Genomic DNA, 13,890 nt, shown 5'->3' with positions numbered 1-13,890 from the left:
ATTTTATGTTTTATTTATCTTTTAATTATCAAAACCTCATAATCAATTGAATCTGCCTGACTGAGATTTACAAGATGACCATAGGTTGCTTCAAGCCGACAATCTCCGTGGGATCGACCCTTACTCACGTAAGATTTATGACTTGGACGACCCAGTGCACTTGCTGGTTAGTTGTGTGAAGTTGTGAAAAGTGTGGATCACAATTTTGTGCACCAGTTATGTATTTGCATTTCCACAACTTAAATTTGTCTCTGAAATTAATATCATTGGAATAGATTCTAACCTGAGGAATATATTTTTATAATAGTCATGCATACTTGGATTCCAATGCAGGAAAATCAATTTCAACAAAAATTGGAAACAATTTATAAAAGACAAATTTCTTTTAAGAATAATGAAAAATCAATGATCCTTCACATGCAAATAGTTTAAAAATCAACAATGGCAAGTTAAGTAATAAATTTTTTGATATATTCGATATGGGAATAATATGCCTTTTTAAATAGTAAAAGAGATCACAATTTTTATTAATCATAAATTCAACAAAAAAGATATGATAAATAATTTTGGGTTCAGAAATAAAAAAACTCTTTATTATCACTCCTATGTTTAACATATACATTAACACTCCTCGATACTTATAGTTGATGCGGTGTGCGAGTGTGAATTAATAAGGAGATGGCATTGTTAATTATTGCTGTTTTTATTATTATCCTATTAGTTTTATTATTATGATTATTCTTATTATTATTTAAATTATTAGTATAAAAGAGTGGGAAACCAAATTTCCATGCCAACACATTGCCAGAGCCAAAGGTGAGATCAAATTCGACACGGCACCCAAATCCTATTTCTCCCTTGCAAGCCTCCAATTGAACCTAACCTTCAGTCGTGTCTCACATAGCCTTAAGGCCGTCGAAGCCCTCCCTTGACACGAAGGCCTGACCTACCGCTCTTCTCGTCTGTCGCAGCTCTTGCCTTTCCAAGGGCTGCTGTCCCCTCTTCTCTTCTCGGGTAAGCATTCGTCCTCCATATATTTTTTGTATATATATTTTGACTGAAGTTTTTACCTGGTCATAGCAACATGCATGTCTATATAATTTCCTCATAGATGTCCCAGGGGTCTTGTTCGTGAAACTGCATTGTGTTTGGAGCAATTTTCTAAAACTTCGTCTGTTATTGAAAACTTCATAATCTGCCGATTTCATGCTGATTTAAAATTAACATGCATTAAAAAAAAAAGAATGAAATGCCTCATGAGCTGATTGAGATTATGAATCAGAAAAAACAAACTATGGACAATGACTATTCGTATAATTTTTGTGTGTACTTGTTGGTGTCAGGAGTTTAGACTCGGAAAGGTCGATTCACGAAAAAATCAAAATTGGGACCAGGATCTCAGCAACCTCAAACGGGAGCGAGTGCGACTTCGGACTCCCACCATGATGTCTCTCAAATTCTCCCGACCAGTGGTGATAGTGTCCCCGCTACTTCACGCCCTTTCCGTCCCCCGCGAAGTGAACTAAGGCCTGCTCCACAGACGAGCACAAATAGTGCCCAGAACTCGCTGCCAGGCCATCTAAACTTGGACGCTAATGCAAATGAGGAACCTCTTGCTGAAGAAGAAGTTGACGACCTCCATGATGCTTCTGTGGCTCGGAGTTGCAGAGGACGCAAGACTACATAGTTTTGGACGGTTAAGATCATCGGTATCGTATTTAAATATTTTTCTTCCATCAACATCATTTAGGCTCCACCCATTATTAATTTACACTATACTCTAATTCGTTCATCCCAAATGCTTTCTGTTGCAAAACAGTTAATGACATTTGACCTTCTCCATTGTTTGCAAAGTGTTTTTTAAATTTCTAGTTTTATAATCTATAATTGGATAAAATGTATTACGTGGCCTATCAAAATATTATAAAAAATTTTGATTTATTATATTAATTTTATTTTTGCCTCCGACATTTCAAATTAATTTTAAATTTGTAGTTATTATTAGTTTTTTACACTAAAAGTCAGTAATTTTTTTTTTTAAATTTGTTTCAAGTGTTGCAATTCTACCCCAATTTATGCATGTTATATGCTGGTCGGATCCATCGTGCTTCGTTTGATAGGTGTATAATAAGGTACTATGTTAATATTATTATGTTATATATTAATTTTCTCGTATGCTGTCCATAACGCAAATATTATATTTGGCTTATAGACTGTGACGGCACAATCAAGCCAGCAAAACTAAGCGTGAGGGATGCTATGAAACGGCCTAACGGTAGGAAGATCGTGCTCAGGTTCAACAACGCAAAGCAAGCAATTGGATACGAAGCTGGACTGTTGAGTGGCGTGCTTGGTCTGCTGGGATCTGATTATGGAAAATTCCCATCTGTAGGAAAAGTTGGCGTCAGATTACCACTAAAGACAAGGTTTATAACGAATGTGTCAAGGTAAAAGTTTATATTCCGGATAAATTAAATCTGCTTATTTTTACAATTATTGATAACTTGTATTATCTGTGTAGCAAAATTTCCACTTTGATGAAGACAGCGAAGGAACTATCAAGAAAAATATTTTGAAAAGTATGGGCAAGTCTTGGAAGAAAACAAGGCTGAGGTTGTATGACCGTTTTTATGAGCCAATATTCACGGCTGAACAAAATTTTGAGAATCGACCGCTGGGAATTGATCGAGAACATTGGAGATGGTTCCTTGACTATCGCGCCGAAGCTGAGACGAAGGTAATATACTGTATCGTTGTTACACAAGAATACCAATTATGTTGCATTGAGTCCTTTTCTATCAGATTCTAATCGCCCTTTGTCTCTGATGGACCAATAGGAGAAGTGCAGGAAAAATGCGATCAATCGATCAAAACAACTATATACTCACACTGGCGGTTCGAAAAGTTTCGCACAGCGGATGGAAGAAGAGGTACTTTACTTGTTTTTATTTAGTTATTAAACTATCTCTGTGACTTAATTTTTCTTGATTTTCTGGAAAATTTTAATGCAAAAACTTTGTTGTTACAGTCGGAAGAACAAGGAAGGAGAGTCGGTAGAGGAGAGCTATGGATCACAGTGCACAAAAAAATGGCTTATATATCAATGATGAAGCAAGAGCAATTGGTGTAAGTACTACTTGTTATAGTTTACCAACTCTAACTAAGTTTCCAAATTCCATATTAATCGAAAATATTAATTTTTATATTTTTAATAATTTTTTAATTTATAATGACTATTTGTTAGAATAGAAAATAGATAAACCCTTGCAAATAAAGGAAACCACAATAGGGAGTAGAGAGTAGAAAGATCAAGTAGACAAAACCTATCAAAAGCTTCTACTAGTTACCCACTTTCTATTTTTCTACATAGAACCTACGGAAACCACTAGTGTTTTCTGATCCACTATTATTAGCTTTACTTTGCATATTGGATATAATAGAGATTCCCATGCGGCTGCTTACTCCTCTTCTTGGGGACTAAAAAAAAACAAAAGCAAGCTATTATATAGTAGTATAGTACAGGGGTGTAGAAAAGTGTGAAAAGGGTGCTGTGGGCAAGAAAACAAGCTTTATTTTTTCTATCTTTTTTCCATTAAACCAGGCAAAATACAACAAGAGTGGGGTTCCATAGTTAAAAGGAAAAAACATGCCCCAAGCACAAAGCTTTTCTTGTTTAGTAGTAATTAAATTATAGGTATTAAGTCCTCTCTACGAATACACTTCATTCACTATCACTCCCATCGCTTCTTCCTAAGCCTCTCTTGCCTCTGCAACTCCCAGAAAGCACTTGCTTTCTTTCAAGGTAATCAAATTATGACTACCCTCTTTTTTTAACATTCTCTTGGCTTTGTATGCATTAGAGAATTATCAATATTGTGACTGAATGGCTGAAAAATTAAGTACCTTTATCCCATGTTGTAGATTTATGAATTTGTTAATTGTGTTATTCAAATTAAGTAAATTTATGGCACCCCATGTTGTAAATATGCTCAATTATGCTCCCATGTTGGAATCTTAAGAGTTAATTGATAAAGGTTAACACAAGTCAGTTTAGGAGAATTTCCTTTTTTTTTTGGGTTTTGGTTCATAGTGCATATCTTTGCACATTACTATGATATTGCATGTTCCAAGTTTAAAAAATGATGCACCATGCGTTGCGTATAGAGAGAAGGCTTCTTTGAACTGTTATGGTGTTCTCACTTTATTATGTGATGAACTTACTGTGTGTAAAGAATTAGAGAAGGCCTATGAATTCTATAGTATGCTGAACTAAACTATCACATCTTTATGTTGTGAGTTTATATGTAATATGATTATCGATGCTAATCTTCAAAACATTTCATTTACTATCAGAAATCAATTCCGCCTTCTTGTTTGTTTGTTATTTTTCTTTTCATTCGCCTTTGGCTTTTTTATTCACTGAGAGTTTATGTGTAATATTTAATTTTTTTTGCTGCTATATTTGTGTATTTTTTATCGTGATGTAAGTGATACAATTAATTGAGGATATTGCTAATTTGTGTATGTAGGAAAGAATTGAGGAGATTGAGCAACATGATGAGTCTTCTAGAATGTTGTCTCAAAATGATTCCATTGCTCAGGTTTTCGGAAAAGAGAAACCGGGTAGAGTACGTGGTGTGGATTTTGGACCAACTCCTAGTCAACTCTTCGGTCCGAATTCACATGCGTCTGGCAACGAAGTCCAACTAGAGGAGACCCAGAGGAAGCTGCTTGAACTGCAGGCAGAGATGGAAGGCGAAAAGTTGAAGAGGAAGGCGATGGAGGATGAGGCAGCAGTAGAGAAGAAAAAGATGAAGGCGATAGAGAGTGCTCTGATTTATCTATTTCAACGGCAGGGTGAGGTGCTACCATCAGACATCGCTGTAGGGATGAGTTTTGTGGAATGATAGAGGGAAAATAGAATATTAGAATTGGAGTTATTTTGCATTGAAGCAAATATTTTATTGAATTAGACTGTGCAACTCTTTGAAAGAGATTTATTTACTTTGTATTTGGATGGATATATTATTTTGTTTTGCTTATATTTCAATTTTGTTTTTGCTACAGGTTTAGATTTTATTTTTGTTGAAAATATTCACTCCTAAAATAATAAAAAATATAAAAAGAATTAAAAAAATAATTCAATAATATTTTAAATAAATTATGTGTGTTTTTTTGAAAAACCTAAATTTCCTTTTTTTTTATTTTTCTTAAATTAGCGGTGGTTTTAAACCGCCACTGTTTGGATTCAGAGATTATGAAAACTGTTACATCTGGCGGCGGTTTGCAACCGCCGGTAACTTTGACCGAAATTGTAGTACCATTTGGCGACGGTTTAAAACCGGCGCTAAACGTGTGGAAACTTGGACATATCGTGATAACCTGTGGCGATTTGGAAAATGCCGGTAAATATGAAGCAAATTATGCCAGTCTCATTTGGCGGCAGTTTCTATTGGTGTGCTACGAAATTTTTGATTTAGCGGCGGTTGCTGGAAACCGCCGCCAAACCCAATCCCGGCGCCCATATCCATGGCGGTCTGGTTAACCGCCGGCATTTGATTTTGCGGCGATTTAAAACCGTCGCTAATTAAGAAAAAACCGCCGCCAATTTGCGCCTCCCTTGTAGTGTTCCACGATTTCCTGAGATCTGTAACTTCAATAAAAAATATGATTTAAATAAAATGTTTGTATTTTTCTTCTCTACACATTGGCATCACTTTTGTTCGGTAGAAGTTGATGGTGACGTAACTCCCCTTCCCCTTGAGTTCGGCCAATTGGAGTTCTACGAGGCACAGACGAGAATCGGTTTAAGTGCAGCCAAGAACTGGATTATTTTGATGAATTCGGGACTAGGATTATTTTGGAAATCAAGTAAAATTTTGTGTAATTAAAGGGTCGAGAGATTAAATTAAAATCTGTGAAGAATCGGTAACCGTAAAGCTCGAAAACTAATTTAAAGTTATATATATATATTCGAACTGATTATAAAAAGATATTTTTGGGTTTAAAGAACTGTATTTGTTACCATTATTAATTTGAGAATGGAATTGTGTTTTGATAAAAAATGAGGTTGATTTTACAAATAAATAAGTTTAGAGGTAATTTGAGTAAAAAATAAGTGTTTGGGGATGAGCGGGTATTTTTATAAAGACTCAGAGTTACTTTTGTAAATATTAATAAACAAAGAGCTAATTAGGAATTTTCTAAAAATACTGGGTTAAAAGTAAAATAATTAAAAGTTTGAAGTTTAAAACATAATTAATAAAAGTTTAGAAGTAAAGCTTAAAAGGAGTTACGTCTTTAAGGAAGTTATAAATACTATTTATAACTTAGTGGGATATTCCTGTATAGTAGATCTCAGTGTCTTCGTCTGAGCCGTCATCTGAGGAGCTGCACACCACCTCTATTAGTGGGCCGATGAGCGTGGGCTAGAGCAGTAGTACGAGTGCCAGGATCCCTCCTGAGATTATTCAGATTTCTGATGATGAGGACGAGGATCCTGAGGAGTGCTCATATGTGATTGAGATTTTCTCTGACGACGATAGTTCATGCTTAAGAGCTGAGGATGTGGCTTTTGGGAGTTTTTTGTGTTATTCTAGTTTTTGTGTTTAGTCTCTCACTTTTGATTAGACTCACTGAGTGAGTAGGATGTATATAGTTGACTAGGCTAGTTTTCAGGTGCCAGCTTAGGGGCTTCCTATATGGACTAGGACCCGGAGTGTTGATTATGTCTATAGTAACAAGATGTGAAGGGTTATACGCTAACTTATGACCTGTATGGTATTGTGTATATATGATGTATATTATCTCTATCTCTGATGTTTGTGTTATTCTATCGTACTTATTTAATTATTAATTTTTTTGAAAAATTCAATCACGCGCTAATACAATTACAGGCTTAATAATAAATATTTAGTTAATTTTTTAGGAGAGCAACTTAGTGACGCTTGATTTTCAATATGATCATGACGTACTGAAAGTTGGGTCGTTACAATTTGGTATCAGAGTAGTTCATTCCTATTAAAGGCTTGGAAAATGGACTGAATCATACTTCATTGCATACTCTGAGTTGTGTCTCATGCATATAGGATATCCTTGTGATATGTGTTGCATGATTGTCGCTGTGTATCTATTTTAAAGAATATTCACAATTTGCCTGAAATGTTAAGACTGATCACTTTAATATTGAATGTTGGGTCTGAATAGGATCTTGATGGCTGCATGGGGACGAGCACGTGATAAGCCTGGTGCGAACCCCTGTAGATGATCCGACGAGGGATGCGAATACTTTTATAGCTACGGTAAACACCATGGATGAGGTTGTGCGTAAAATGGCAACTGCTACAATGCGAGCAATTGACCATTTAAGAGAGAGGAATGGAGATCGTAGTGGGAAACTGATGAGCGGATAATTTATACCCTTTTTGGCATTATTTTTACATAGTTTTTAGTATGTTTTAATTACTTTTTAATATATATTTTTTAGTTTTTATTTAAAAATCACATTTCTAGACTTTACTATGAGTTTGTGTAATTTTCTATGATTTCAAGTATTTTTTGGCTGAAATTGAGGGACATGAGCAAAAATCTGATTCAGAGGCTGAAAAAGGACTGTAGATGCTGTTGCGTTCTGACCTCCCTACACTAGAAGTGGATTTTCTGGAGCTACAGAAGCCCAATTGGCGTGCTCTTAATTGCATTGGAAAGTAGACATCCTGGGATTTCTAGCAATATATAATAGTCCATACTTTGTCCGAGATTTGATGGCCCAAACTGGCGTTCAAAGTCAGCCTAAAACATCTTGGCGTAAAACGCCCAAACTGGCACCAGAATTGGAGTTAAATGCCAAAACTGGCACCAAAGCTAACGTTTAACTCCAGGAACAGCCTATGCACGTGAAAGCTTCAATGCTCAGCCCAAGCATACACCAAGTGGGCCCCGAAAGTGAATTTTTGCACTATCTGCACTTAGTTACTCATTTTCTATAACCCTAGGCCACTAGTCTAGTATAAAAACTACTTTTAGAGATTTATTTTATGTCTTTTGTTAAGATTTTTGCCATATTTTACGTTTGGAGAGGCTGGCCTCACGACCATGCCTAAACCTTTTTCACTTATGTATTTTCTACGGTGGAGTTTCTACACCCCATAGATTAAGGTGTGGAGCTCTACTGTTCTTCATGAATTAATGCAATTACTATTGTTTTTCCTTCAATTCACGCCTACTTCTTCTCCAAGATATACATTCGTACTTAATTCAGTTAAGTCAGAATGAAGGGGTGACCTGTGACAATCACCCAAATCTTCGTTACTCGCTTAGCCAAGATCGCGTGCCTGACAACCACAAAGCGGTCTACATGATGTTCAACATAGTCATTGGACGACAGCCGGAGTATATTCTCTTGGGTTCTACAATCAACGATCCACATTGTCTCTCCTGACAACAGAGCATTTGAATCTGAGATTAAAATCTTCGTGGTATAGGCTAGAACCATTGGCAGCATTCCTAAGATCCGGAAAGTCTAAACCTTGTCTGTGGTATTCCGAATAGGATCTGGGAAGGGATGACTATGACGAGCTTCAAACTTGCGAATGTTGGGCGCAGTGACAGTGTGCAAAAGGACAATAGTCCTATTCCGACGCTAGCGGAAACCGACAGATGATTAGCCGTGCGGTGACAGCACATATGGATTTGTTTTCATCCGAGAGGATCATACAGCTTGCCATGGAAGGAGGTAACGCATGGTTGGAAAAAGGCAGTAGGAAAGCAGAAGTTCAGAAGTAACAAAGCATCTCCAGACGCTTATCTGAAATTTCCACCAATGAATTACATAAGTATCTCTATCCTATTTTCTGTTTTATTTATATTTTAATTCTTAAAATCTTATAACCACTTGAATCCGTCTGACTGAGATTTACAAGGATGACCACAGCTTGCTTCAAGCCGATAGTCTTCGTGGGATCGACCTTACTCACGTAAGGTTTATTACTTGGACGACTGATGAGCGGATAAATTATACGTTTTTTAGCATTGTTTTTAGTATGTTTTTAGTATATTTTAGTTAGTTTTTATTATGTTTTTAAATAAAAATCATATTTCTGGACTTTACTATGAGTTTGTGTGTTTTTCTGTGATTTCAGGTATTTTCTGGCTGAAATTGAGGGACTTGAGCAAAAATCTGATTCAGAGGCTGAAAAAGGACTGCAAATGCTGTTGGATTCTGACATCCCTGCACTCGAAGTAGATTTTCTGGAGTTTCAGAAGCCCAATTGGCGCGCTCTCAATTGCGTTGGAAAGTAGACATCTTGGGCTTTCCAGAAATATCTAATAGTCCATACTTTGCTCAAGATTTGATGGCCGAAATTGGCGTTCTAAGTCAGCATAAAAATTCTGGCGTCAAAACGCCAGAACTGGCATAAAAGCTGGAGTTAAACGCCCAAACTAGCACAAAAGCTGGCGTTTAACTCCAAGAAAAGCCTCTACACGTGAAAGGTTCAATACTCAGCCCAAGCACACACCAAGTGGGCCCGGAAGTGGATTCTGCATCATTTACTCATTTCTGTAACCCTAGGCTACTAGTTATCTATAAATAGGACATTTTACTATTGTATTTTGAATCTTTGAACGTTTAGTCCTTAGACCTTTGAGGCTGGCCATTCGGCCATGCTTAGACTATTTTAACTTATGTATTTTCAACGGTGGAGTTTCTACACACCATAGATTAAGGTGTGGAGCTCTGCTGTTCCTCATGAATTAATGCAAAGTACTATTGTTTTTTTATTCAACTCAAGTCTGTTTCTTCTCCAAGATATTCATTCGCACTCAAGAACATGATGAATGTGATGATTATGTGACACTCATCACCATTCTCACCTATGAACGCGTGCTTGACAACCACTTCCGTTCTACATGCAATCAAGCTTGAATGTATCTCTTGGGTTTCTAATCTAAGATTAGAATCTTCGTGGTATAGGCTAGAATTATTGGCGGCCATTCCTGAGATCCGGAAAGTCTAAACCTTGTCTGTGGTATTCCGAGTAGGATCTGGGAAGGGATGACTGTGACGAGCTTCAAACTCGCGAGTGTTGGGCGTGTGACAGACGCAAAAGGATCAATGGATCCTATTCCAACATGATCGAGAACCGACAGATGATTAGCCGTGTGGTGACAGCGCATTTGGAACATTTTCACTGAGAGGACTGGAAGTAGCCATTGATAACGGTGATGCCCAACATAAAGCTTGCCATGGAAAGGAGTATGAATGATTGGATGAAGGCAATAGAAAAGCAAAAGTTTAGGAGGAACAAAGCATCTTCATACGCTTATCTGAAATTCCTACCAATGAATTACATAAGTATCTCTATCTTTATTTTATGTTCTATTCATCTTTTAATTATCAATTTTACATAACCATTTGAATCTGCCTGACTGAGATTTACAAGGTGACCATAGCTTACTTCAAGCCGACAGTCTCCGTGGGATCGACCCTTACTCATGTAAGGTTTATTACTTGGACGACCCAGTGCACTTGCTGGTTAGTTGTGCGAAGTTGTGACAAAGAGTTGAGATTACAATTGTGCGTACCAAGCTGTTGGCGCCATTGATGATCACAATTTCGTGCACCAACGACCCAGTGCACTTGCTGGTCAGTTACACGGAATTGTGAAGAAGTATTGAGATCACGTTCTCCCACACCAAGTTTTGGCACTATAGCCAACGAACGAATAATCACGATTTCGCGTACCAAGTTTTTGGCGCCATTGCCGGAGATTGTTCGAGTTTGGACAACTGATGGTTCATCTTGTTGCTCATATTAGATAATTTTATTTTATTTTTAAGCTTTTTATTTTTGTATATATATATATATATATATATACAAAAATTTTATTTTGTTCTTCAAAATTTTTAAGAATGAATTCTAGAGTTTCAGATGATATGTGAAGCCTGGTTGACTGCCAAGCCATGTTAATTCTTTTGGACCAAAGCTTCCACTTATCATTGCAAGAGCCTTTGGATCCCCATCTAATTGGTTGTTGTATGTCTGATTTGTATGCTGAAGCTTGGCTGGCCATTGGCCATGTCTAATCTTTTGGACCGAAGCTTTCATATAAAGCTTGGCTGGCTATTTAGACATGTCTAAATTTTTGGACCGAAGCTTTAGACTAACATTGCATGATTCTTGGAATTCCTATTAAAAATTTTGAATTTATTTATTTTCTTTTTCCAAATAATTTTCGAAAAATACAAAAAAAAAATAATAAAACAATAAAAACTAAAAATTTTATGTTTCTTGTTTGAGTATTGTGTCAAGTTTTAAGTTTAGTGTCAATTGCATCTTTTTAATTTTTTAAAATTTTTGAAAATTCATGCATGTATTCTTCATTGATCTTCAAGTTGTTCTTGATGATTGTCTTTGTTTGATCTTTACATTTTCTTATTTTGTGTCTTTTCTTGTTTTTCATATGCATTCTTGAATTATTAGTGTCTAAAGTTTAAAAATTTTTAAGTTTGGTGTCTTGCATGTTTTTCTTTTCTTAAAAATTTTCAAAAATAAGTTCTTGATGTTCATCTTGACATTTAAAGTGTTCTTAGTGTTCATCTTGACATTCAAAGTGTTCTTGCATGCATTTTTTGTTTTGATCTTGAATTTTTATGTTTTGTTTCATTTTTTGTGTTTTTCTCTCTCATCATTAAAAATTCAAAAATAAAAAAAATATATTTCCCTTATTTCACTCATAAATTTCGAAATTTTGAATTGATTTAGTCAAAAGTTTTAAAATTTGGTTGTTTCTTGTTAGTCAAGTCAAAATTTCAATTTAAAATTTCTATCTTTTTCAAATTTTTTAAAAAATCAATTGTTTTTCATTTTTTTTCAATATTTTCGAAAATTCTAAAAAAAATTGATTTTCAAAATCTTTTTCTTATTTTTATTTCATATTTTCGAAATTAATGCTAACATTTAATGTTTAGATTAAAAAATTTTCAAGTTGTTACTTGCCTATTAAGAAAGGATCAATCTTTAAATTCTAAATCATATATCTTAGTTTCTTATTAGTCAAGTAATCAACTTTAATTTCAAAAATCAAATCTTTTTAATTTCCTTTTTAAATCTTTTTCAAAATAAATTTCAATCATATCTCTTTCAAAATTTAATTTCAAAATCTTCTCTAACTTCTTATCTTTTCAAAATTGATTTTCAAATCTTTTTCAATTAACTACTTGACTTTTTGTTTGATTTTAAAAGTTTACTATTTCTTATCTTTTTTAAAACTACCTAACTACTTTTCTCTCTCTTATTTTCAAAAACTCCTCACCACTTTTTCAAAATTCCTTTTTAATTAACTAATTGTTTAAATTTTAATTTTATTTTATTCTTTTTAATATTTTCGAATACTAACCAATAATCAAAATAAAAACAAAAATATTTTCCTTTTATTTTAATTTAAAATTCGAATTCTGTCTCTCTCTCATCTCTTTCTATTTATTTATTTATCTACTAACACTTCTCTTTTTCTTATAATTCGAACCCTCTCTCCCTCTCTGTGTTCGAATTCTTCATCTTCTCCCTTCTTCATTCTACTCTTCTATTCTTCTACTCACATAAAGGAATCTCTATACTGTGACATAGAGGATTCCTATTCTTTTCTGTTCTCTTTTTTATCATATGAGCAGGAGTAAGGATAAGAACATTCTTGTTGAAGCTGATCCGGAACCTGAAAGGACTCTAAAGAGGAAACTAAGAGAAGCTAAAGCACAACACTCTCGAGAGGACCTGACAGATTTTTTCGAAAAAGAAGAAGAGATGGCCGAACCCAATAACAATGGTGGAGATGCAAGGAAGATGCTTGGTGACTTTATTGCACCCTCTTCTGACTTCTGTGGAAGGAGCATCTCAATTCCTGCAATTGGAGCAAACAACTTTGAGCTTAAGCCTCAATTAGTTTCTCTGATGCAGCAGAATTGCAAGTTTCATTGACTTCTATTGGAAGATCCTCATCAGTTCTTAGCTGAATTCTTGCAAATCTGTGATACTGTTAAGACCAATGGGGTTAATCCTGAGGTCTACAGACTTATGTTTTTTCCCTTTGCTGTAAGAGACAGAGCTAGGACATGGTTGGACTCACAACCTAAAGATAGCCTGAACTCTTGGAAAAAGCTGGTCAATACTTTTTTGGCCAAGTTCTTTCCACCTCAAAAATTGAGTAAGCTTAGAGTGGAAGTTCAAACCTTCAGACAGAAGAAAGGTGAATCCCTCTATGAAGCTTGGGAAAGATACAAGCAATTGATCAGAAGGTGTCCTTCTGACATGTTTTCAGAATGGAGCATCATATGTATATTCTATGATGGTCTGTCTGAATTGTCCAAGATGTCATTGGACCACTCTGTTGGAGGATCTCTTCATCTGAAGAAGACGCCTGCAGAAGCCCAGGAACTCATTAAAATGGTTGCAAATAACCAGTTCATGTACACTTCTGAAAGGAATCCTGTGAATAATGGGACAACTCAGAAGAAAGGAGTTCTTGAGATTGATACTCTGAATGCAATATTGGCTCAGAATAAAATATTGACTCAGCAAGTCAATATGATTTCTCAGAGTCTGTTTGAAATGCAAGCTGCATCAGCCAGTACGAAGGAGGCTTCCTCTGAAGAAGAAGCCTATGACCCTGAGAATCCTGCAATGGCAGAGGTGAATTACATGGGGAAATCCTATGGAAACACCTACAATCCTTCATAGAAGAATCATCCTAATCTCTCATGGAAGGATCAACAGAAGCCTAATCAAGGCTTCAATAATAATAATGGTGGAAGAAATAGGTTTGGCAATAGCAAACCTTTTTCATCATCTTCTCAGCAACAGACAGAGAATTCTAAGCAGAGCCACTCTGACTT

General features: G+C 35.5%; 1 protein-coding gene and 1 non-coding gene across 2 annotated transcripts; one reads left to right on the top strand and one right to left on the bottom strand.

Annotated features, from left to right (window-relative positions):
• The first annotated feature begins 2,581 nt into the window (after window positions 1-2,581).
• On the top strand, window positions 2,582-4,710 carry LOC107644039 (uncharacterized). Its single transcript, XM_016347815.3, has 4 exons — window positions 2,582-2,737; window positions 2,838-2,930; window positions 3,029-3,126; window positions 4,530-4,710. Exons 1-4 carry the CDS (start codon window positions 2,582-2,584, stop codon window positions 4,708-4,710), a joined length of 528 nt encoding a protein of 175 aa, XP_016203301.1.
• Window positions 4,711-13,204: 8,494 nt separating this feature from the next.
• On the bottom strand, window positions 13,205-13,308 carry LOC148565873 (small nucleolar RNA R71). Its single transcript, XR_015885221.1, has one exon. It is a non-coding gene; the product is annotated as a small nucleolar RNA R71 (small nucleolar RNA).
• Window positions 13,309-13,890: the final 582 nt, after the last annotated feature.

This window comes from Arachis ipaensis, chromosome B5 (assembly GCF_059453495.1).
Source record: "Arachis ipaensis isolate K30076 ecotype BB chromosome B5, ASM5945349v1, whole genome shotgun sequence".
NCBI classification, from domain to species: Eukaryota; Viridiplantae; Streptophyta; class Magnoliopsida; order Fabales; family Fabaceae; genus Arachis; species Arachis ipaensis.
The sequence above is the reverse complement of the archived record's forward strand: the minus strand, read 5'-3'. Positions and strand labels throughout refer to the sequence as shown.

Excerpts from the sequence above, each read along its gene's own strand:
- LOC107644039 (XM_016347815.3), top strand. The coding sequence starts at position 2,582 with ATGGGCAAGTCTTGGAAGAAAACAAGGCTGAGGTTGTATGACCGTTTT. Across the intron at positions 2,931-3,028 it reads CACAGCGGATGGAAGAAGAG|TCGGAAGAACAAGGAAGGAG; the intron begins GTACTTTACTTG and ends TTGTTGTTACAG. Across the intron at positions 3,127-4,529 it reads ATGAAGCAAGAGCAATTGGT|GAAAGAATTGAGGAGATTGA; the intron begins GTAAGTACTACT and ends TTGTGTATGTAG.